The sequence below is a fragment of the Ovis aries genome, chromosome 10, assembly GCF_016772045.2.
Source record: "Ovis aries strain OAR_USU_Benz2616 breed Rambouillet chromosome 10, ARS-UI_Ramb_v3.0, whole genome shotgun sequence".
NCBI lineage: Eukaryota > Metazoa > Chordata > Mammalia > Artiodactyla > Bovidae > Ovis > Ovis aries.
The window spans coordinates 48,094,495-48,120,590 of record NC_056063.1 but is presented as its reverse complement, the minus strand read 5'-3'; the positions used below and the strand labels follow the sequence as shown (position 1 = coordinate 48,120,590).

At 38.8% G+C, this 26,096-nt stretch overlaps 2 protein-coding genes across 8 annotated transcripts in view; one reads left to right on the top strand and one right to left on the bottom strand.

The window, feature by feature from the left end:
* DIS3 (DIS3 homolog, exosome endoribonuclease and 3'-5' exoribonuclease) overlaps positions 1-6,610 on the top strand; it is a 27,261-nt gene extending 20,651 nt beyond the window's left edge. For all 4 annotated transcript variants that reach the window (XM_004012179.6, XM_042254935.2, XM_060394522.1 and 1 more), the window contains 5 exons: positions 1,122-1,336; positions 1,443-1,611; positions 1,744-1,902; positions 2,614-2,736; positions 3,394-6,610. In XM_004012179.6, the coding sequence (XP_004012228.1) occupies positions 1,122-1,336; positions 1,443-1,611; positions 1,744-1,902; positions 2,614-2,736; positions 3,394-3,477 (750 nt within the window). In that variant the 3' untranslated portion in view covers positions 3,478-6,610. The remainder of the gene's footprint in view (positions 1-1,121; positions 1,337-1,442; positions 1,612-1,743; positions 1,903-2,613; positions 2,737-3,393) is intronic.
* BORA (BORA aurora kinase A activator) overlaps positions 6,562-26,096 on the bottom strand; it is a 27,601-nt gene continuing 8,066 nt past the window's right edge. For all 4 annotated transcript variants that reach the window (XM_042254941.1, XM_042254942.2, XM_012184756.5 and 1 more), the window contains 8 exons: positions 24,337-24,418; positions 17,626-17,691; positions 16,816-16,872; positions 16,185-16,411; positions 15,143-15,275; positions 12,294-12,904; positions 8,113-8,244; positions 6,562-6,878 (listed from right to left, as the gene is read on the bottom strand). In XM_042254941.1, coding sequence (XP_042110875.1) covers positions 6,813-6,878; positions 8,113-8,244; positions 12,294-12,904; positions 15,143-15,275; positions 16,185-16,411; positions 16,816-16,872; positions 17,626-17,691; positions 24,337-24,418 — 1,374 coding nt within the window. In that variant the 3' untranslated portion in view covers positions 6,562-6,812. The remainder of the gene's footprint in view (positions 6,879-8,112; positions 8,245-12,293; positions 12,905-15,142; positions 15,276-16,184; positions 16,412-16,815; positions 16,873-17,625; positions 17,692-24,336; positions 24,419-26,096) is intronic.

The window sequence follows — 26,096 nt, the reverse complement described above, 5'->3', positions numbered from 1 at the left end:
TGCAAACATGGAAAAAAAGAAGAAACATAAAAAGGGGAACCCATTTTCTCAGCCCCTTTTTCCCCCTGCCTCTGGTTAGTAGACTTTTATTTAGACATGATTACCCCTGCTTTTGGGGTGACTATGGCTTGCATTGGTTTTCTTTGGATCACTTGCTCAGGCCACAGCTTTCCTGTCCAGAAGAGAGAGAAGAAAGGGTGTTGGATCTCAGAGCATTATTCTAACAGGAGGATGCTGGTTTCTCATTTTTCAGACCTTTATGGTGGGCCAGCTCTTATTGTATCCATCAACATGGATATATGGTCTTCTCTTCTCCTCCAAGGCTTACTCTGTAAATTGGAGAATGTTCTCTTATTGTCCTGTTTTCTTTCTGTGACCTGGGTAGAGGAAGGAAGGTTTATGTATTTTTGCCTCATCTTGCAAAGTAGAATAGGCAGTTAACTGCTGTATCATCATGTTGAGCTGTAGTCACCAACACTCTGGCCTTTACTTCTACATTGAATGGAGGAAAAGGATCCGTAGAGAAAATCCCAACATGTGGAAACGGAACCAGATCTGCTTTGACATTTCTCCAAACCAACAAAGATTGGGCGAGAACAGCTGGACTTTGAGAGGCAGCACTACTGCCCCCACTATTCGTTCCCCCTTGAAACTTCTTGAGAATGTTGGTACTTCAGCACCTTCAAATGAATTCAGAAAAATTTAAGGTTTGATATTACGCAAAACCACTATGACTTTTACTAAATTTATTTTCAGTTCTCCTAGGTAAGGCTAAAAGGCATAAACACTTATTACCTGGTCAAAAGACACCATACTTTTCTAGCCTGATCAGTTACATTTTGAAGACATGGCTGGTAATGTTTTTTAAATGTTTAATTTGATCCCTTTTCCATATTCTTTGGGCTTCTCTGGTGACTCATATGGTAAAGAATCTGCCTGCAATGCAGGACCAGGTTTGATCCGTGGGTCAGAAAGATCCTGTGGAGAAGGGAATGACTACCCACTCCAGTATTCTTGCTGGGGAATTCCATGGACAGAGGAACCTGGCAGGCTACAGTCCATGGGGTCCCAAAGACTTGGACACGACCAAGGGACTAACAGTTTTCTCTGTTTATTCACAGAATTTGGAAATTAAAACTGATACAGCCAAGGCTTTAGCTGACTCTTTGGACCAGGCGGATTCACCTATTTTCCCATATCTAAACACCCTGTTAAGAATATTAGCAACTCGCTGTATGATGCAAGCTGTGTACTTCTGCTCTGGAATGGACAATGATTTTCATCACTATGGCTTAGCATCCCCAATATACACACATTTTACTTCACCCATCCGAAGGTACATTTTCTCCTTAACAAATGAGAGAAAATACTTTATTTCAAATTGTAAAAGGATATTTAAATGCTAACATGGCATGATTCTTATTTTTTCTTCATGTGTCTAGATACGCAGACATCATTGTTCATCGGTTGTTGGCTGTGGCTATTGGAGCTGACTGTACTTATCCAGAGTTGACCGACAAACACAAGCTTGCAGATTTATGTAAAAATCTCAATTTCCGGCACAAAATGGCTCAGTACGCTCAGCGTGCCTCTGTGGCTTTTCATACCCAGGTATTTGCCTTCTGTCACTAATGTTAGCAGAAATGAAGTTTTGTTCACTTTTAATTTGATTGCATAATTTTTTTTTGTTAACTTCAAAATACTTTAAGGTAATCCTTAATAAGGTTGTCTGCTCTTTTACAGTTATTTTTCAAAAGCAAAGGAATAGTAAGTGAAGAAGCTTATATTCTATTTGTAAGGAAGAATGCTATTGTGGTATTAATTCCAAAGTATGGTTTAGAAGGTACAGTGTTTTTTGAAGAAAAGGACAAACCAAAGCCACGGCTTATATATGATGATGAGGTACAGTATTTCTGATGGTTTTATTTTGGGGTTTTTCTTTTGGTGGGACTGGGAACGCTTTGTCTTCAGTAGGTTGCAAGTGGTACCTCTAACTGGTAAAATTATTTTTGTACCCTACAGAATTTTATGCCTACTAAGCTTAGCGTTTTACTCACAATTTCTCACCTCAGTATATGTTCTCATATACAAAAGTTATTAATTTCTTTCTACTCTATAGAGTTTTCCCTTCTAAGGAAAACTTGAATTATGCTTTGTTCCTGGTGAACAGATGGATTAAAGTCAAGGAATAAATGGCTGTTGACAGCTCCAAGAAGGGAATTTTATCATCCAGTTCCCAGTGTGTTTTACCTGACACACTCCCTACTTCCCTGACCTTAGTAGAAGTACAAAACAAATTCTGCCCAATTACCTGTGTGCTCCTGTACAAGACCAACAATTTGCTAGTTAAAGGGTTGAGAAACCTGTGATTAATGAATAATATATTGGTACCACAGAGTGAAAGGGAGAAGTTTGCACATAAATAGGTCATTTGTATGTGAGGATGTTAGATTAGTGGTTTTGGTTATGTTGAACACCTAGGTGCTTATTAAATATTGAGGTTATTTTTAAACTTAAACGTTTAAATTAATTTGGAAGATAAATTATAAAGAACGAGAACCAAGCTTCAAGTGGAAAAAAGCAATTAAAAATAGTAAAATGTGTTTTGTTTAGATACCGTCACTTAAAATAGAAGACACAGTATTTCATATATTTGATAAAGTTAAAGTGAAAATCATGTTAGACTCATCCAATCTTCAGCATCAGAAAATCCGAATGTCCCTGGTAGAACCACAGGTAAGACCAGACTTATGCTGTTCATGTTGTTGTGGAATAAACAGTACGTGTTTTGTGAAAGAGAGTGATACAGTCCTGGGTTACTTCTGTTTAGTTATAGAATCTTCAAAGTAGTGTGCAGGACAGGTATCTACAGAGGAAATCCTATTTTATCACTGATTTCCATAGGCTGCAGGAACTCAGGCATCTGGGCTACTTCTGAGTTCCTTGGTTCCACAAATGGAATCCTGAGATCCGCCTAGTTCTTTTTACCAGTTTTGAAATTGGCACTTTTGAAAAGCAGTTTAAAGTGTGACTCACCCTAAGACATTGGACCTTAACCTTGATTCTGCTCCCAACACACCTGAGGCCTCTAATGCTGACAGTAGCTCTCAGTAGAGAAACTGAGTATGTTATGGCTAAACACACCCTTTCCAAATGACAGGCGTCTGTCTGTTGAGATCATGTCTTCCTGTTACATCCTGAACCACTATTCCTTTGCGTGTGATATACATACATAGGTACATTGTGTGGAAAACTACTGTTTCCCCTTCCCCCCACCATCCCTCCATCTTTTTGAACTTCAAAGTGTCAGTGAAGAAGAGGAAGATTGGATTGAGGTTTCTTCATGATGTTACGCTTTTACTCACCTGTTTCTCCCATTTTGCTTTACTTTAGATACCAGGAATAAGCGTTTCTGCTGATTCTTCAAACATGGACATTAATGAACCAGAGAGAAAGAAGAAGAAGCTTCAAAAATAGCTACAGTCAGCAGCAACAAAAAACTTCAAGGATTGGTTTCCTTTAAAAAAAGAATCTTGAGAGAACACTTGTAAACCTAAGAAGTGTGTGATATAGTTTGTTACTTCTAAGTATATTTTAATAATTTTTAAAATTTGCATTTTTATTGAACCGTTGACTGTGTCTGTCCCATCATACTGCTTCCTTCCAGGATTAAAGAACTATTTATGCAGAAAAACTCAATTGAATAACCATCACTTATATAGTGACAGGACAGAAACTGAGGGATCTGTGAAGATCACTGAAAGGGAGCACTCACCTGCTCACTGAAGAGGAGATGAGTTTTGCATAATTTGATTATCTACTATTGACAGAAAAAAACTAATTTTCCTATGGTGAAAATATAACATTTTTAGAAGCAAGGAACAATCTAAGTCTTGAAAGCTGTAACTGTATGGGATGGCAGTTTTTAGAATTCAAGACAATGAAGTCAAGAGCTGTCAGGGAATTCAGCATTTAATTTCCTCTGCCATCTTTAATTTATCTCATTTTAGGGCACCCCAGGTGGCATGGTAGTAAAGAATCTGCCTGCCAGTGCAGGAGACTCAAGAGACGTGGGTTCAGTCCCCGGGTTGGAAAGATCCCCTGGAGGAGGAAATGGCAACCCACGCCAGTTTTCTTGCCTGGAAAATCCCATGGACAGAGGAGCCTGGTGGGCTACAGTCAGTGGGGCGGGGGTTGGAGGGGAAGGGTCACAATGAGTCGAACATGACTGAGAAACTTGTACACACATGGCCACAACTTACATTGTATTCCTTTACTATTAAAAACCTGCATTTTATTAGTGGTCCGTAAACAGATGTGACTGTTTGGGAAATTGTTGAAGGAAGGTGAAGTAGAATATTTTGATCTGACTGGGGAAATAGTTATTTTTTTAAATACCAGATAAGTGTGATCATCATCCTTGACCTTCAGCTCAGATATCTCCCTGAAAATAACACATTAGGGTTCAAAGAAAGCTTAGCGATGGCACTTTAAATGTCAGCATGTTAACTTATAAAAAGGGAGTAATTAATGGCTTTTAAATTGCATGTATATGTATCAGATTATGTAGGGAAGGAGGGGTTGAATGAGGTGTTGACTGAAGTGTTGCTGTTTGGTGTGCCAGTGACAACTGCTTTGTCAACCACAAAGATTATTAATGATAAAGTCAGTATTTTCAGAAATATTTTGGGATGCGGATACCCTAAAACATTTTACGTTGCTCATTCAATTTCCGAAGTACTGACAGTGTACCAGGCTTGTCACCAGTCAAGCAAACGATCTCTGCCTTGAAGGAGCTTGGAGGGCACTGAGTGAAACTAGCACACACACCAGCAGGTGTAGTGAGTGGGAGCAATTACAAGATGTACTGTCATCCAGGCACTCAGTAATTGGAAATACATTACTGACCCAGGGATTTCTGCAGAAACGACCGCCTGTGGCCAGCAGTATGTTATGTAAGTGAATACTGAAACATTGCAGGTACCGAAAGATGTATTAATATATCTCTGGTCAATAAGTTGATAAAATGGTTGTTCCCATTTCCTGGGACTGAGGAAAACATCCATACAGTGTGGCAGAACTTGCTTCCGTCAGAGGAAAAGCCACGAGTGAACTAAGCCCTAGAGTGCCTGCCAGTCAGCAAGCCTTGTCCATAGAGGCCAGTCGTGTCAGCCTCCACCAGCCAGGGGGTTTGTGTCACTCCACCCTTCTGCTCTTGCAGAGAGAAAGCAGCCATGGGCTGCTTTCTGTTGATGTAAACAAATGAGCATGGCTACCTTCCAACCTTATTTACACATGGGGAAATTTAAATTTCATAATTTTCATGTGTTTAACAAAATTGATTTCCATGCCCAACCGTTCAAAGATTCTTTGCCCATGGGCAATGGTCTCCCTACAGTTGAGGAAAAGGGAGGTTTCAGGTTAAGACAAGGCTACACTGACCTCATATATCTCTTTCCAGATTTCTTCTCTTGTGCCTCTTTTATATGGAAGGCCTAATTCAGGCTCTAGTCCCTACTGAGTAGCTCAAAATGACCAGAAACCTTATTTTCACCCTTGAAGCCTTTTCCTTGATAATCTAAGATGCTTCAAATGCCATTTCTTATGGTAACAACATAAATATTTCATTTAAAAGGCCCTGTTGGATAAAGACTATTATCCCCATGTAACAAACAGGTGAGAGGTTGATAGAGTTTTATGGCCTATTTCGGGTAATAAGTGACAAGGAGGGACTTGAATTCAAGTTATAATCACAACTACATTTTTTCTTGCCTTGTGCTATTAAAAAAAGCACAACCAAGTCCTACTCCTGGGCTCTAGAATTACTCTTATGTACGATTGTTTTAAGTTTCCATGACCCCCTGGCGAAGGGAATGGCAGCTCACTTCAGTATTCTTGCCTGGGAAATCACATTGACGGGAGCCTGGCAGGCTACAGTCCATGTGGTTGCAAAGAGTCAGACAGGACTGAGCAACACACACGAAATCCTGTGACTGAGGACTCGGCTTCCTAACGCACTAATCAGCAGTGGAACTAGTGGCTGGTGGCTTTAATGGTTAGTGTACTGAGGGGAGGATAAAGCAGGTACACAGCAAGAAATAAGCCTTGCAGGCTGGCAGGAACTTTACAAGGTGCACAAAAGGAAGGGAGCATGTGACACGATGAGAGGATGTCTTTATTTCCTAGGGCTACATGTGAATTATTATTCCTTAAATGAGACATTTTTTAAAAGGTGATTTGTAAAATCTGAGTATACATTCTCCAAAAGTAAAGAATATTTCCCCCTAAAATTATATACCCATTCTACTCTGAACCTGAATACAAAGTTCGTAAGTTCCCTTCTTAATATTTACTCCTTTCACAAAGGTTACAAATTTGAATTCATCTGTATATTCACATACTTTTATGTAAAATAAAACGTAGCACCTTCACAGTTCCTCATCTTCCCAGACTAATGCTAAATTAGTACTGTCAGTAAGGCTCACTAAGAAGCAGTTCATTGACCCTGTAGGACTGAAGCAAAGGTATCACTCAAGTTTTCATTAAACACATCACTCCATGTCAATATAAAAATATTTATTGATAATAAAATGAACCTGTACTGAAGTAACTTGTTGAAAGTTCCAGGAGCTTTTCTGTTGTCTCTGTGTCACTGAATTAAGCCCTTGATTTTTCACATTAAGGAGGGAAAGAAAAAAGCTCAGCATGTTAGTTGAAGCAGTTTTTCCCCAATCATGATCACATTGTTGATCCCATGCATAAAAAATACGAGGAGCTGTCCAGTGATAGTCTTTGGTTCTGAGAGAGGTATCCTAAGGACTGCTGCATTGAGGCAGGTTTGAAGTTTTCAACCAACACCTTTGCGTTGAGTGGTCTTGCTGTGAAAAAAGAAATACCTTATTTTCAGTTTAAACTACCATTTAAGGATACAATTATTATGTGAACTGTCTTTAAAACCTAGATGCAAATTTCCTTATGCACTCTAGAGGGATAGTGAAGACATATTTTGTTACAAATCAGTGTTCTGTATCATAAAAGTACTTCCTGTATCTTAATGCTTGTTTGCTCTTAACTGGACAACTAGTGTCCCACCCCTCATGACAAAATGGAGGAAAGGTAAAATAGTGTAGCCTGCATATTAAACTGGCATACAAAAATCAGATTCTCCTGATTAGTGCCTAAAGTTATAATGGAATTCTTCAAATATGAATACAGTTGTCCCTCAGTATTGATAGGGAATTGGTTCTAGGACCCCCACCCCCCAAGGATACCACAATCTGTGGATAGTCAAGTTCCTTATATGAAATGGCATAGCACTGATATTTACATACAAACATCCTCTCATATATTTTAAATCATCTCTAATCTACTTATAATACCTAATACAGTATAAATACTATGTAAATAGTGGCAAATACAATATAAGTTCCATGTAAATAGTTGGCACATGGCAAATTCAAGTTTTGCTTTTGGAACTTTCTGGAGTTTTTTTCCCTTGAATACTTTTGATCTGAGGTTGGCTGCATTAATGGATGTGGAACTGGCAGATAATACGGAGGGTCTCCTAGTATATAGTCATAGCTGTCCTCTCTGGAGGTTCAGTGAATGTCCATGTCAACCAGTGTACTTTTCCAAAAATACTCAGCTTTTTAGATACATATATCTTACCTCTGAAGGCTCGGATTTTAAGAGTCCTTACCTTTGCCTGTTCTTAATTGATGTGTAATCTCTCAGTTGTACTATTTCCCTAATAATCAAAACTCTTTATATTTAGCTTTGAGACAATATTAGGCAAAAAGGTCTACCTCCCTCCTATTTGACACCCTCTCCTCCTGTTGCCCTGTAGCTTAAAGGAACTGATTTCAGCCCCATTTCCAAAGTAGCATTAGCTCCCCCACCCCGCCAACCCCAAGCTCTTATGCTCCCTCATAGCAGAAGAGTTAGGAAAATGAAGTGGTCTGAAGCACTTTCTCCTGCTGTTAAATGAAGACAGGATGAGGCATAAAGATGATAGTGGAGTTTTAAGCAAAATGGGGAAAAGAAACAGGCTGACAATAGTCACATTTAGTAAAATACTACAACCGTTTCAAACTTGCTCTGTTTTTTCCATACCTTTGTATTAAAAACTCGAGATTTATTCTCGACTTCCAAGGTTTGTGCATCACTTTCTTTGCAGTAACTTTCTGCTCCAACGGTATCCATAATATTGCTCCCACAATTCTGTGTATTATAGCCACTATCCATCTGCCAGGAATGAGGAGAGACAAAAACCACCACAGGTAACACCACAAACTAATGCACTTAACCACAAAATGTATTTTCAGAAACTTTGATGTTTAAGTAAATTTATTTTAGAATATTTATATAAAATGTTAAATTTATATACATGATATGGCTTATATAATTAAATGTAAAGACCATTTAAAAAATTAAATCACTTTATATATATCATTCACAACTGAACACTACAAGTAATATTTAATATGGATTATATTGAATTTTAAAAGCAATATATAAACATAAAAGGTAGTTCTACATAGAACTGTTTGTTCTTCAAAGTAGTTACTACAATTCCTTCTAATAAAATACATCTTGTAATTTTTTTTAAAATCAGTGAACAAGGCGCCAAGAACATACTTTTCTGTTACTTTGTGCTCACATCCGGTGGATGAAAATAAAAATTACAATCAACTTCTTGCAATTTATTTACTAAGCTTGTCTCTAAAAGCTTACTTGCATCTCTAAATAAAATTTACCTAAAAAAGGCATGCTACCTTTATGAGGATTCAAAACAACACACATTTTTAAAAGATGTCCTATACTCTAACCTATTGTTGAAATAAAAAATCTTACCTTCATAATAATACCATGTTTATATAATAGTTCTAGATGTTAGCTCAAGTTTTCATTTTAATTAAAACTGTAGCAGTCTACAACACACTCTTACAGCCCAAAAGAGCAAAAGAAAAAAAGGAACTCTAGCAAACTTCAATTTTGGTACAAATAGGACAAGTATTTTGTGAAGGCCTAAAAAAGTACCAGACCGCACATGGTACTCAGTGTAATATCATTCTCATTTTCTCCTTGCAATACGCTATTAACTGCACAGATAAGGAGACTGAGGCTCGGGAAAGATAACTTTCACAGTGTTGGGATGAGGTCAGGAAGAGTTGAGGGCCCCCTGCCTCTGTCCAATCACTGCACAGACTGCACTTAACCGCACAGTGCTGAGCGCCAAACAACACAACCCACAAGGCAGTCATCTTGCACTTAACCCCCTGATATGCCAACTATGATCAGCTAAGAGAAAACTACATTTGCCCCAATCACCAACATCAGAATAGCCTAGAAAGTCCATTCTATCATCATCTTAAGAAAAATGTCTCCAGTTTTCAGGGATGGATGCATGTTCACTCCTGGGAGTCACATTCCATCTGAACAAAACCCTTGTGATGTAGGGAGGATGGTACACAGGGCGTCTGCCCCACTCTTAGGAAGGAAAGGATTCACAGGTGCCCAAAAGGTAACATGGTGGCTGACCCCTTCCCCTGCCCCTCGCCAGCTCCCATCTAAGCCACTACTAATGTCAGTGCATACTGTGTGCCAACTAGACAACAAAGGTCACCTCACCACTCCCCACAGGCCTCAGGGGAGGCAACACAGTATTTCAAACTCTGGAAAGCCAATGTGACTGAAACAGAGAAGGAAGAGAAACAAAATAAAGCTGGAGAGTAAAGCCAAGGCCAGACCACGCAATGCTTTGCCAGCCACACTACAGATTTCTGAATTAATGCCAAGGACAAAACAAGCAACAATAACAAAAAAAAGCTTAGAAATTCAAGATACAGAAATAAAAACTCAATAGAAGGGTTATTATATAAAGTTGAGCAAATTTCCCCAAAATTAGAACAAAAGGGAGTTAAAAACAAAAAACAGTGAAAAGATTTGTTTAGAGAATCAAAAGGACTTCTGAAGAGAACAGTGGAAATCGAGGATAATATTCAAGAAAAGATCCAAGAAGTGAAGGGCAAGAGTTCATAAGGAACTGAGTGCCCAGTGCAACTGATGAAAAGGAACCCACACCAAAGAATCACTGCAATTTCAGGACCCTTTACTCCAGAAAGGGGTAAAATGAGACCAGTGCAAAACGGTGAAGCACGCAAATGGTTTCAGATCTTTCACCAGCAACATTGAGAATAGAATCAATGAAACAACGCCGTCAAAGTTTGGAGGGCAATTATTTCCAAATTCTCAAATGTGACAGAATAAAGATAAATCCAGCAAAAGTGTGTTATCTTGAAAAATGGACTTTTCCCCAGAAAGCTACTGGAAAATGTGTTCCAGTCAAGCGAGAAGCAAGCCTGGAAAGAGAATGGGGCACAGAACATGGGAGAGGTTGAGGAAATTCTCAGGATGAAGGGATACTCCAGGAATACAGCTGGGTACCATGCTTGGAGGCCAACCTGTCACAATAAAGCAAGTCAAAAGGCCCTGAGAAAGGTGACCATTTCTGAATATCAGGAGCTACCTCTGTGGTTGGAAGTAAAGAATGTATGAAAATATTTTTAAACTACAAAATTTTCTGCTAACAGATAAAGCCCAAAAGGTAAAACTGAAACTGACAGGTAGATAAGACAGACAGAAAGAACTATGTGAAGGAGACTTGTAAATGGGGAGAGAAGTCCTCTAAGATAGGCTGGGACATCCCTACAGGTACTCAGGGAGAGAGTGGATGGCAATTTAGCAGTAAGACAGGCTCCCAATGGGTGGTTGGACTGGGTGATTAATTTGTATGTCTATGGAAGTATTTTCTAGCGCTTCTATAAGAATTCTGAAAGAAAGGAAGAAAAAAAGAGAGCAAAAAAGTTAATGATACTTTTAAGACTAAGTTTGACCTGATGTGCTTCTTTATTTAGGAACCAAATTTAGAAGCTGGAATATGTAAAGGTGATTCTAGTGTATTTTCTGAGCAATGATCCTAGAAGTTACGATAGACAATAGAGGCATAAAATACGAGCAAAGGAGTATATGTAATTTGGAGTCATTTAAAAATCTCTCCATGAGTTTTAAACTTTATCATGTCAAAACTGACAGCACTATAACATTATAGAGTTGTGAGGATTAGATGGATTAGTATAAAGAGTTTGGAAGAGTGTCTGGCACAGTGGAAGACTGTGTATTAACTATTACTACGGACCAGTATTAACTTAAAGAATATGGACTTTAAAGCCAGACTGCCAGGATTTGAATCTTGGCTTGACCACTTACTAATAATTACAAAGGCAATTTACTGATCCTCTCTGACCCTCAGTTTCCTCATCTGTAAAATGGGGACAATAGTTCATCTATTTCATAGGATTATTATGAAGATTAAACAAAGTAACACATGTAAAGTACTTGAAATAATGCCTGGTATATTTTAAGAGCTACAGAAGTGTCAGACATTGTTACTATGAAATGGGAGGTAGAATTGCCTTTCTGACTATTTTAAAGTTCTTTCAAAACTCCCAACTCAAAGAATATGGCAATTAATGAAACAAATGTCTTTCTGAAAGGAAGCTGCTAACTGTGAACTGTATTTGTCAAATGATCAAGCCTTCTTGATATTTGATACTACAAAATTGGAAATGTATGATTAAATGAAAAATGGTGGTTATGAATCACGTTTTTTAAAAGTACAAAAAAAACACATAAAATTATTCTCAACTATGTCTTCTCCCTAAATCATATAAAAGAAAAACCAAAACTTGTATTTTTAGCATACAAAGCTACACCACAAACTGAATTCCTTTGGAACTAGCTCCACAGGAAAGAAAGGTGAACCCTGAGAAGTTGCCAGACTCTAGCAGCTTTCTGCTTTTTTCGTACTCCAAAGAATTATCAGTGAATATGATCATAAAATATGCATCACCAGGCCAAAGAAAACAACCCTCTTGATATCATCTAGTGCTGATTCAAAAAACAATATATAATGCTGTAGGTTTCACATTTAACCTATTTCTCTCTCTCCCTCTCTCCCTCTTCCCCTCTCCCCCTCTCCCTCTCTCCCTCTCCCCCTCTCCCCCTCTCCCTCTTTCTCTCTCTCTCTTTTTTCGGCCATGACCCAGGAAATGTCCAATCTTAGTTGCTGGCCAGGGATGAAACCCACGCCACCTACAGTAGAAGCCAGGAGTCTTAATCACAGGAAGGCTAGGTCCCAAACCCATTTTCTTTCTTACAATAATCTTATAAAGGAAAGGCTAGAGAACACCAAGGGAGCAAGGAAAGGACTCCAGAACATTCAAACACCTTACCTGAATGTTACTGCTTTCACAGGGAAGGACACTGCTTTCTGCGAGAGGTGACAAGCACATGTGAGAGCTTTCAATACTGAAAGCGATCCCGCTCACGGAATCTGCCGTGGGTAAATTCCCATTATGAACTGGCTCCTTAATCCAGGTGGTCTCATCGGCTATCTCGATGGGATCGACCATATCCACAGTGTTATTCTCCTTCTCACTCTCCACATCCTGCAGCAGTTCCAGTTCTTTCTCAGAAGCTCCGGACTGGCTCTGGGTAATAGACATGGCGGTCACCACCAAGTGCGCGCCGCGCGGAGACGCGTCACCGCCCAACTGCGGCAGGTGGGCGCCAGCCGTGCCCGTGGCTGGGGAGGAGGCGTCTGTGGAAGGAACAGCTGCCTGGTCTTCTTCATCTTCGCTACGAGCCTCAAGAGTAAAAGGGACCCGAATCAGCGAGGTCCGATACTGGGCACCTCCTCTGCACATCTCCAGTCTCATAGGAGACCAGTTTTTAATTGGTGAGCAGCCATCTATGTAAGGACTTCTGATATATGGATTGGTAATCCCATTACAATTGGTCCTAGATGAAGCATCAGGAGAATGAAAAGCAAACTTCCTTCGTTCTAAAAGATAGGGAGGGGAAAAAAATAGATGGGGAAGGAGAAATCACCTCATGAGAAATGGAAAAGCCATTATTAAATGGTCATCATCACAGTCCAGGACAGCAAAACCGGATGTCTCTAACAATGGTGGTATTTCCTAAAGTGAAATTTTGGTGTCAAAAATAACAGCACAAACAAATGTGTATCCATAGGCAGGGCGAGGCTCTTCAAACTCTGGTGTTTTCCCTTTTGTAGTTAAACAAAATATTTTATTCCCTGAAAATCATTTCCTGACAAACATATTGTTACAGCAATGCTGTTCAAATCCAAGATATAGAACAAAGCAGCTGACAGCTGCAAAATAACCTGGTAAATGAAATATGTAATAATCTGTCCTTAGGTAAAATACCAGCCATGCTTGCGTGCTAAATTGCTTGAGCGCTAAGTCACTTCAGTTGTGTTGACCCTGTGCAACTCTATCAACGGTAGCCCCCCAGGCTCCTCTGTCCATGCGGATTCTCCAGGCAAGAATACTGGAGTGGGTTGCCATGCCCTCCTCCAGGTGATCTTCCCAACCCAGGGATTGAACTTGTGTCTCTTATGTCTCCTGCACTGGCAGACGGGTTCTTTACCACTAGCACCACTTGGGAAGCCCCAGGTGGGCGCTGTAAGCAATATTAAAAGGCAAACAAAGGACTGCACAACAATGTCTGCAAAAATAAAGAGCTTAACGATGGTAAATGAAATTATAAAAATGTCTTACAAGTTAATAGTTTTTTACAACACTTCATTAGCTTAATAAAAACAAAAGTGTAAACAATGGGCAAAGCACATAAACAATCCTCCCATTGGTAAATGAACTCATGAAGTGTTTGGCCACACAAATAATAAAGAGTAGGGAAATTAAAGCAACGAGTGGCCATTTGTTGAACAAAAATTCTGATGTCTGAACTAATAATTCCTTCACCTTCCCAAACAAATGACCAGTAAACATTTGGAAAGAATTCTACATTGTGATAAATTAAAGACACAGAAATTAGTACAGTAAGAGACCTTTTTGTAACGCACCAAATCAACAAACATCATAAAGAATCAAACAATAAAAAAAATCAAAAAGAACACTGGGAAGACCAATGTTGCTAGATGGGGGAAAATAACTTCCTCACACACCACAGATGAAAATTTTAACTGGTGCAACTTCTTAGGAAGAAAATTTGACAAAATTCCGTAAGAGCTTAGAAATAGTCATCCTTGCTCACCAAATAATTCTACTTCTGAGATTTTAACCTAAAGAAATAAATATATACAATACAATGTATATATAAGGAAAAATTAGAAATAATCTAAATGTTTACCAATGATTAAAAACAAAGGTACATCCATGAAATGGACTATCATACAGTGATTCAAAATCATGGTTTCAAACAATAATAAATGACTTGGATGACTTATGAATACTTATAATAAAATGCTTTGTGAAGAAAGCAGGATATGGAACTATGTGTGTGTGTTCATATATAAGTAGAGATATATATACACATATACACATGTACATATATAAGGAGAAGACTAACAAAAATAGTTTTCAGTTTTCTAACTGTATTTATCATGAATAGATTTTTGTAAATTGTGAATGATTTTCAACAAGTGCTGTGATTTTTTTAAAAAGAAACTGATATAGTGTAAGGAGAAATATGTAAATCCCCCCATACGATATTCACCTAAAAATGTTATGCAAACAAATACACTTTCACAAAATATAAATATCTGACTGTGCGTGCGTGCCAAGTCACTTGAGTTGTGTCCAGCTCTTTGCGACCCTATGGACTGTAGCCCGTCAGGCTCCTCTGTCCTTCAATCTCTTATGTCTCCTGCACTGACAGATGGGATCTTTACCACCAGCACTGCCTGAGAAGCCCGAATATCTGATTACCAAAGTCTGAATTACACAGTGGAGGGCATTCCAAAACCAACTTATCTCTACAACTGCCATCTTTCTTTGATTCTGCTTGTAAGATATTTGATATAAATAGTGCTAGTCAAATTACCTGTATCTGACATGAGAGCAAAACCTTGCGGAGAATTTCAGTCTTTGAAAGTAAATTATTCCTTTTGTTAAAAAAAACCCAGGTTTCTAAATTTCAAAAGGGTTACTAGTCATTTGGAGCTCTATAGTTAGAACAAGCTAAAATAAGCCTCTGTAATAATAAACACTGATAATATAAAAATTTTAATTGGGCATTTTATTATAAGACATACCTGAGAGTGGTGTCTTTCCTATTTGAAACGCAACTGGTGAGAAAGTGGGTGAAGAAAATGGTGAAGGATTGGTGATGCTTCCCAAACTGTATCTTTTTGCACTATCCTGAATAGGGCTAGAAGAAAACTGCCCCTGTGATAAAATTAAATAAACAAAATTATAGGGATCTCCTCCTTAGCTTTGTTACACCAGGTGCTACTTGTCTTTATTTTCAAAACACATTTATAAGCTGAGTTGTATAATTTGGTTAGCCCTCAGAGAGCAAGATGCCACCTTTGCTTTGTGGCAAAAGGCAAGACACCAAAAGGCAGACCCATAGACACAGAAAATAAGCTTATGGTTACCAAAGGGGAAGGTGGGGAGGGATAAACAAGGAGCTTGGGATAAACACACACACACTACTATATATAAAATAGACAATCAACAAGGACCTACTGTACAGCACAGGGAACTATACTCGATATTTCGTAATAACTTACATGGGAAAAGAATCTGAAAAAAATAGATACATATGTATGTATAACTGAATCACTTTGCTGTACACTTGAAACTAACACAACAATGTAAGTCAACTATACTTTAATAAGAAGAAAAAAGGTAAAAAAAAAAAAAAAAGAAAGACACCAAAAGGCAAGGCATCTTGTGAGGATAGTTAAGAAGACTTCCAAAATTTTGAAACATAATATACTAGACAGATAAAAATACACCATATTTACACAAACCATTATACTAAGTAGCAGTTTATGAAAAAAATTAAAAAAATTACTCCACTACTACCAAACTAGGTGTGTTATGCTGAAAATCTTCCATAATTCAGTAAATATCTTATACTGAAATTTCTTGAGACTCATTTACCTCTAAATACACAGTTGGAGTGTGACCAAAACCATTCTATACCTAATGACAAAATGTGAACTGGGCTAACCCGCATGAAATAGAAAACCCAACAGACAATGAATCATTCCTCTTGAGAGCAACAGGAACTTCTAGGTCCAAGATGCCTACAGCCAACCAACCAGTCACTGTTAATCCACTTCTTACCGAACTCGGGGTCTGCACAGGGCTCCTACACTGCACAGGAGATAACTCTATTGAATAAAAAACCTCAAGTGACGTCTGGGCACCACTACGAGGACTTCTGGGAGAAGCTGGAGGTAAGGAGTCAGAGATACTTCCGTTGCCATCTAAAAAGAGCTTTCTTCTGAGGGATGAAGAACTGAGGTTTCCAGGAGACTGATCTGCAAATTCATCAGCTCTAAAATAGTCACCTACATTTAATATTAATGGAATAAAAGGCAGAGCTAGTCATTCAGAAGAGCAGTTATATTTTAATTGTCTGATAAAAAAAAAGTTTGTATTAGGTTTGAATTTTTTTTCAAAAAGAGGGTAAAAGTTTAACTGCATAGATGCTGTTTGAAATCCTTTTTTGAGTGTTTCCTTATTAGTATGGGTAATATCACTAAGATGTGTCTGTGAATAGTTTACGTCTATAGTTAAGTTCATTATGACAAAAAGGCTAATTCAGGCCTTGTTAAAGAAAAATTAGAAATTCCAGGATGGCTTCCTTACCTCTTTAAAAAGAGGTATTGCCACAGATCCCCATTTACAAAGAAGCATTAAAACAAAATCTTTTATTTAAGTTATTAAAGGTTTAAACAAATACAATACTTACCTAATATCTTTTCTAAATTAAAATCCACAGGAAGAGACAGCAATGTCTGGCAAGCAGCTGGAAGCAAGCAGATAAATAAATACAAACACAGTTAAATCAAGGCAAGCATCTAACATGCAGCTCAGTACGGGTTTCCCAATCAACTGTCTCCCCATGACGCTCCAGCCAAACTTGGTCATTTCCTTTATGCATCCCATTCCACACCATCTTCCCATAGACAGGTTCCCTCACTTTCTAACATTGATGTAAACCCATAAATGCTAAAAGTTAACTCCTGGTTGTGCTGCTGCCACATGAATTAAAAAAGCAGCCGGCTTAAATTTGGGGACAGATTTCCCAATATTAACAAAGTTTCACAAGAATGCCTTCCAAAACCAAAAATCAATCCACAGGCTTTGCATCACAACATAACACACTATTGCCATTTCTCAAACATGGCCAGATAGATCTATTAATATTCCCTGGTGGCTCAGATGGTAAAGCGTCTGCCTGCAATGCGGGAGACCTGGGGTCAATTCCTGGGTCGGGAAGATCCCCTGGAGAAGGAAATGGCAATCCACTTCAGCACTCTTGCCTGGAAAATCCCATGGACAGAGGAGCCTGATGGGCTACAGTCCCTGGGGTCGCAAAGAGTTGCACACAACTGAACAATCTCACTTTTACTTTCACAAGGTCAGTTTTCATAAAGCTCAATTGTAAAAAGCAAACAATTTCAATTCCAGAGTGAAATATTATCACATGAACTGAATGTAATATTAAATGTTGCATTAGTATAGAACATATTTCTTTTCTAGTTTATACCATACTCACCATTGCTTTTTTCAGAATGGATGGTCAGCTTTCTTCCAACTGGAGATTCATTATTTGTGTTGATACCTATAAAACATTCTAAGTGAAAAATCTTAAATTTTCTATTCATTTACTATAGGGTTACTTTTTCCATATCAAAAAAATAAAGTGTGGGAGCTTTTATTTTACATTTCAAAAACAAATGCTTGCATATGTAAATATAAAATTTGACAAGCTTCTGTTAAATTTATTTATTTTCCAATTTGTGGGAGCGCTAGGATAAGAACATTAAGACTGGAGCACTAGGACTGGAAAAGGTCAGTTTTCATTCCAATCCCAAAGAAAGGCAATGCCAAAGAATGCTCAAACTACTGCACAATTTCACTCATCTCACACACTAGCAAAGTAATGCTTAAAATTCTCCAAGCCAGGATTCAGCAATATGTGAACCATGAACTTCCAATGTTCAACCTGGTTTTAGAAAAGGCAGAGACCAGAGATCAAATTGCCAACATCCGCTGGATCATCAAAAGAGCAAGAGAGTTCCAGAAAACATCTATTTCTCCTTTATTGACTATGCCAAAGCCTTTGACTGTGTGGATCACAATAAACTATGGAAAATTCTGAAAAAGATGGAAATACCAGACCACCTGACCTGCCTCTTGAGAAACCTGTATGCAGGTCAGGAAGCAACAGTTAGAACTGGACATGGAACAACAGACTGGTCCCAAATAGGAAAAGGAGTGCGTCAAGGCTGTATATTGTCATCCTGCTTATTTAACTTATATGCAGAGTACATTATGAGAAACGCTGGGCTGGAAGAAGCACAAGCTGGAATCAAGATTGCCGGGAGAAATATCAATAACTTCAGATATGCAGATGACATCACCCTAATGGCAGAAAGTGAAGAACTAAACAGCATCTTGATGAAAGTGAAAGAGGAGACTGAAAAAGTTGGCTTAAAGCTCAACATTCAGAAAACTAAGATCATGGCATCTGGTCCCATCACTTCATGGCAAATAGATAGGGAAACAGTGGAAACAGTGGCTGACTTCATTTTTCTGGGCTCCAAAATCAATGCAGATGGTGACTGCAGCCATGAAATTAAAAGACACTTACTCCTTGGAAGGAAAGTTATGACCAACCTAGACAGCATATTAAAAAGCAGAGACATTACTTTATCAACCAAGGTCCATCTAGTCAAGGCTATGGTTTTCCAGTGGTCATGTATGGATGTGAGAGTTGGACTATAAAGAAAGCTGAGCACCAAAGAATTGATGCTTTTGAACTGTGGTGTTGGAGAAGACTCTTGAGAGTTCCTTGGACTGCAAGGAGATCCAACCAGTCCATCCTAGAGATCAGTCCTGGTGTTCATTGAAAGGACCGATGCTGAAGCTGAAATTCCAATACTTTGGCCACCTGATGCCAAGAGCTGACTCATATGAAAAGACCCTGATGCTGGGGAAGATTAAGGGGAGGAGGAAAAGGGGACGAAAGAGGATGAGATGGTTGGATGGCATCACTGATTCAATGGACATGGGTTTGGGTGGACTTCGGGAGTTGGTGATGGACAGGGAGGCCTGGCGTGCTGCAGTCCATGGGGTCGCAAAGAGTAGGACATGACTGAGCGACTGAACTGAACTGAGGATAAGAATACTAGAGTTGTTTGCCATTCCATTCTCCAGGGGATCTTTCCAGCCCAGGGACTGAACCCAGGTCTCCTGCACTGCAGGCAGATTCTTTACCATTTGACCCACCAGGGAATCCCCACAAGGCTAAAACTCAAAGATCACCATAGCAAGTAAGGAAGCATCAAAAGATCCTTTTTAAGGGGAGCAGGGTTGGTCTCTATGTCAACCTTAAAATGCTAGGGACACATGTTAGCTAATGTCAATGTCCTCAAGCAGATCCTCAGTGGCTAGATGCTTTTTCACAATAGGTATGGACAGGACATCCCTGGTGAGCCAGTGATTAAGAATCTGCTTGCCAAGGTAGGGAATACCAGTTCAACTTCTGGTCCAGGATGATTCCACAAACTGTGGGGCAACTAAGCCTGTGCAGCACAACTAATGAGCCTGTGCTCCAGAGCCTGTGAGCCACAACCACTTGAGCCTACAAGCCCTAGAGCCTGCGCTTAGAGAAGCCACCACAATGAGAAGCCCTCACACAGCAACTAGAGAATAACCCCTGCTTCCTGCAACCAGAGAAAGTCCATGCACAGCAACAAAGACCCAGAGCTGCCATTAATAACTATTTTTTAATGGGTATAAATTATTGGAATTAAAATGCCAGGCCATTTTGACAGAAACTGCAATTTGATCAGTAAAACTGCACTCAGTCTTTTTTGTCCCCTCAAGACAGGAGTCAAAGATATGGCTACACATAATTTTTTTTTTTTAAATATATAAGGTAATGACTAGTATTAAGCTTCTTAAATTGAAAAAATCACCAGGTAGTAAATAAATGGGTGAATGAGTGAGTGGGTGGATAATTTAAAATCTCTCATTAAATGTCTACTATCAGAATGGTAAAAGATAAATAAAATTCTAGATTCAAATGCGTTCTTTGCTGTAGGCAGCGTGACCTTCTATAAGGCAAATGTAATAAAGGTGCTTTGCTGCAAAAACCCTATAACATCCTTGGTCCTTAGGCTGGAGTTCAAACACCTTAAGGAGCTTCCCTGGTAGCTCAGAGGGTAAAGAAACTGCCTGCAATGTGAAGACCCAGGTTCAGTCCTTGGATTGGGAAGGTCTCCTGGAGACCTTCTCTTGGAAAAGGGAATGGCTACCTATTCCAGCATTCTTGCCTAGAAAATCCCATGGACAAAGGAGCTTGGCAGGCTACCATCCACAGCTCTCAGAGAAGAGTCGGACACAACTGAGTGACTAACACTTTCATACTTTTTCACCAAACATCTTAATAGTGTATATAAAGCTCTTCCAAACCTAGCAGTTTTCCTTCAACCAAACATTTGAGTAACATAAAAAACAAACAGGCTCTCTTTCTTGACTCTGCTGCTGCTGCTAAGTCACTTCAGTCATGTCCAACTCTGTGTGACCCCATAAACAGCAGCTTACCAGGCTCCCCCGTCCCTGGGATTCTCCAGGCCAAGAACACTGGAGTGGGTTGCCATTTCCTTCTCCACTGCATGAAAGTGAAAAGTGAAAGGGAAGTCACTCAGTCGTGTCCCACTCTTTGCAACCCCATGGACTGCAGCCTTCCAGGCTCCTCCGTCCATGGGATTTTCCAGGCAAGAGTACTGGAGTGGGGTTCCACTGCCTTCTCCTTCTTGACTCTAAGTATTTCTAAAACTCTTTCCTGACTCTTCTTCCCAATTCCCTGACTGTGGCATTATCACAACACTGTTCAACTGTATAGCAATTGTCTCCTCAGTTGTTTCCTCTAAAAGGACTCCATAACTTTAACACCACAATCAAACGAGGAAACATACATGGATTTGATTACAACAAAATAAGAATTCCTACACGACCAAAGACATCAAAACAAAAGTAACACATGTGAAAGGAGATGACATGTGAAATGTTTAGAACTAATGTAACTACTAATGTAACTACACAAAGAATCTTAGCAATTAAATGGAAAAAGAAAAAGACAACTCCAATAAGAATGATTTATAAATAGGGATTTTACAAAAGGAAATTAAAAAGCTGTGAGCATATGAGAAATGAAAATTAAAACAATCATTTAGAATGTCAAACAAACCACTGCTGTTGTTGTTAAGTCATGTCTCTTCTGTTATACCGTGGACTGTAGCCTGCCAAGCTCCTCTGTCCATGTGATTTTCAGGCAAGAATCCTGGAGTGGGTTGTCATTTCCTTTTCCAGCAACCCAGGGATCAAACACATCTCCTGGGTCTCATGCACTGGCAGGTGGATTCTTTACCACTGAGCCACCAGGGAAGCCCCAACACATTAGAACGGCACAAATCTGAAAGCCAAGTGTTGGCAGGGATGTAGAGACACAGGAGTCCTAAACACTGCGGGTGGGCATGCAGGGTGTGTGGTCATTCTGGACAGCACTCTAGCTCTGCACAATCAAATCAGATAAACACACTGTCTTTAGCTCAGAAATTCTCAGCCTGTGTATACTTTTCTAAGAAATTCTCATTTAAGTCCATAAATAAAACAACAAGTACACTCCTTGAAGCACCCTGCTACATAAATATTAGTAATAGTAGCATAAAGTCCACATGTACAAACAGAATCATTTTCCCCCGTGACTCACAATTTCCTTTATTATTCTTTAGGTAAATAACACTGAGCACTAACCACATGCTAAGTATGTGGTCTTGGAGGTATCATCTCATTTAATCTTCCCAACAACCATCATTTCATAGGTAAGGAGAGTGAGGCACAGAACAGCTAAGTAACTCACGTAAAGTCACACAGCTACTAAACTATACTGCTATACAGCACAGCTCAAACTCAGACAGTATTACTCTAGACAAAGGGTCAGCAAATGATTGCCCATGGGCCAAATCTATCTTGTTGCCTTTTTTTGTAAATAAAGTTTTACTGGAACACATCCACACTCATTCATTATGTATCATCAGTGTTCCTTTCACGGTACAGTAGAACTGAGTGGTTGCAGTAGAAACAGTATGGTCTGCAAAGCCTAGAATATTTAACAATTGATCCTTTACAGACAGAGGTTGCCATCCTCTATTCTAAGATCACATTTTCCAGGAGAGCTTTTTCTGGAATGATGGAAAAGTTCTGTATCTGGGGCCAACACGGTCGCCACTAGGTGTGGCTACTGGGCACCTGAAATGTGAATGTATGACCAGGAAACCAAACTTCAAATTTTAGTTCATTCAAATTTAAATAGCCACATGCGGCTAATAGCTACTATATGTCAAGAACTATGAAGGGTCTGACAAGTTAGCATGTCAACGTTCCATGGACACTGGCTGAAGACATAAGGCTTCGGGTCAAAGACAAAGGACTTCACTATTCTCACCATACCAGGCAGCATGAGCTTCATGTTCATATCAGTTCTCTTTGACCATCAATCCTAAGTGATACGAAACAGTCCTGGCAGATACAGCACACACAGAGGGTCCGTGTCCCCACCAAGAAACCCTGAGCTTAGGAAATCCCATTCTTATAAGCTGTAACCCAACCTGCTCCAGAGGGAAACAGTACCACTATTATATCAGATATCAACACAAACCTACCTTCTGCTCCAGAAGGATGCTCTATCTCTATTCTCCAAGGATGTTCACAATACAAACATCCTTGAAAAGATAGTTTGGAACAAAACCTGTCCGTGCTACCCTTCGTGAGACGTATAGAAATGAGAGACCCACAGAGAACTGAACTGTCTTCCAACACCATCTTGCATAGCAAAGCTCCCCTGATCAGCCACAACACTCTGTCATCATGGGCTTGATGACCATACCAAAGAGGCTATATGTGGTATTTCTAGCATTTTCCTGATTCACGTCACTTTAAAACAGGATACTTTAAGTATAAAATGATGTTTAAAAATAAGATCACATAAGAAGGTTGATTCACCTGTTCAAAAGTCCAACATTTAAAAACTGGGGGCAGGGAACCTAGTATCTATGAAGATGTTACCTTGGATACAGAATTTCAGAACTGGGAGGGATGTTAACATACAACCATCTTGTTTAACTCCTTGATTTTAGAAATAAAAAACTGAGGCCAAAAGGCACTGAAAAAGTTGATCAAGATCACTCCTTCCGGTTTATAATACAGAAGGTCTACAACCCAGGTCTCCACTGGCTATTGCACGCCACCTTTACTTTGAAATGAATCTGAACGAAGTACAGAATCTGAACTGAGAAATGCTTCGCTTTAAAGCCAGGTTCTGACACCTTATTTCTGTAACTCTGGACAGGTGCTCTAGCCTTTTGAAAACTAGGTTTTCTCACTTATAAAATGAGGTCAATAACAGCACCTCTTTCATACAAGCTGTTGCAAGAATACTGAAAGCGCTGAACACTGGGCACATGAAAAGTGACTGACCCATCTTTCCAATATTGTTGTGTCTTGATAAAGAACAGGACAAACATTCCCTCTTATACTGTGTCCTATTAATGGGTGCCATTCTGAAAAGTAGCAATTCCACTGAAATGAGGGGTGTGTGTATAAAAGCAATATTTGAACACTGCTCACAACTCAGAGGACAGTGAGAGCAAATATAAGCTAACCATTTCCTGGAAGTAGAAAAACATTTGAAAGGTTGTTGGCTTGACCTTCAATTTTCTTATTAACTTTGCAGATAATTGGCTGTATTACACCACCCCAGAGGTCATATAAATGCCCATTCCTCCTCTACTACTATAAGAAACCAGCAAACTAACAAAAAACAAAGCAATTTAAGGATTTTCATTAAAAAAATTAACTTTCAAAATCACTGCAAAAATCATTAACAACTCAGATCTATATCCAATACTATTTCTGCACCTATGGGTCTCTATAACCATCATTATAACTTGATTTTCACAATAATCATGAAGAAAAAAATTAAATTCAGAAGAGAATGGCTAAAAAAAAGAATTTTGTAAATTTTAGTCAAGTTTTGAATCCTTACTTTTAAATAGTTAAACCTGGTATCCCAAAAATTTAATTTTATAGCAAGCTTCCTACCAAAGCAGATAAACTGATACTTCACTATATATGTTGTTTTACATTCACTGCTTTCTATTTTTATGAGTTTTATTCACACAATTTTTAATACACTCACATTTACTGGAATGATACTCTGAAAGCTGTTTCCCTTCATGATCAGTCCAAGGAGAGGGTACGATGACATCCTTAGTGAAAAACTAGGAGAATTAAAAGTCCTTCAATTAGGCATATGAAATAGGAAATGGTAGTTGTGCTAAATAACCATCAAACATGCTACACACTGACTTTATAGTTATATTTTAAAATTTAACACTTAAAGCTCAAGTGAGCAAAGGTGAAATGGAAGAAATTTAAAGTATATATAAAGAGAAAGTTTAAAACTTCAAATCAACCCCTTACATTTGAAATTTGCAAATTAAGCTAAAGGTATTATTCACAAAGAAAATATCTTTCATTTCTCCCCAAACTTTTTTGGAGGGAAGGATGAGGTTGACAAAAGGGAGGATGAAGAGAGAAGGAAGAAAGGAAGACAGACATATATGTGTAAACCAAGAGGAGATGTGCTGGAGCTACCTTGTCCTGACTCTCAAAATCTGATTATTAACTTTTCAGGAATCCTGTGCATCAGTTGTCAAACAAAGCCAACATTAAAATTATGTAAGCTTAAATAAATATTAAAAAATAAAATAAAACCCCAAATCATCCCTTGTGAATTATTTTACTACATGTAACAATATCTATGCTCCTGAGGGTATTTACAGAGAGTCTCCTACATATGAATGAGTTCTATTTCAAAAAAAGTTCACAGGTCCAATTTGTTCGTAAATCCAACAAAGTTAGCCTAGGTACCCAGCTAACACAGTCATCTATATAGTATTGTGTTGTCATAGATGTATAATAATTTTTACACAAATAACACAGAAAAAGCAAATAAAAAAATTAAGAAAACATTTTGAATCTTACAGGATAGTACAGCTGGCATATAGGAGCTGACATCAAGTGAAAAGACAAGAAGAGCTACTGGCTGGAGGAGGGAGAGGAGGTGGGAGAGGGGAGAGCTGGGGGACCATCAGCAACAGGAGACGGAGGGCACGCTGCACTTTCACTCACACCTGACGCTGATGGCACGGGTTCTGGTTTGCAACTTGAAGGTTCGAATACAGGGACTTACTGTCTTTTGTATTTGTGTGGTAGAATGCCTGCATATAATGGTGTACCACATACATTTCTTTTCCCATTCAGCAATGTCGTAATCAAAAGTGGAGAGAGAGCATTTGGATAAATGCTGTATTACTGTATTAGGCTTAATTCACTTTATATCAGAATAAAAGAGGAAAGACATTTATACCAACACTCTAATACAGTAAGTAGTACAGTATTTTGCCCTCCCAACTCTACGTTTTGAAGGTAACACAAAAATTTTCTTTGTATTTTGCAATACTTATGACAAAAAACTAATTTCCTGACTAAACTACCTATGAACACATAAAGAAAAGATGTTTAAAAACTGGAGATGGGGAGCAGAGATACAGTTCCCCTAAAAAAAAAGGAATATAAAAGACTCACAAACTCATGAAGCAAAGCATAAGTTCACTCAAAACGAAAGAGATGGAAATCCAATAACAAGATAAAAATTTTAAAGTAGTAAGAATAGCATTATTTAAGCAGTTTGCTGACAGCCAGTATTGCAGATATGAGAATACAGGCAGTATCGTAACATGGCCAGGAGAACAAATTGGTACAACCTTTAGGGAAGGCAATATGGCAAAATATAGAATTGATGCTTTTGAACTGTGGTGTTGGAGAAGACTCTTGGGAATCCCTTGGACTGCAAGGAGATCCAACCAGTCCATCCTAAAGGAGATCAGCCCTGGG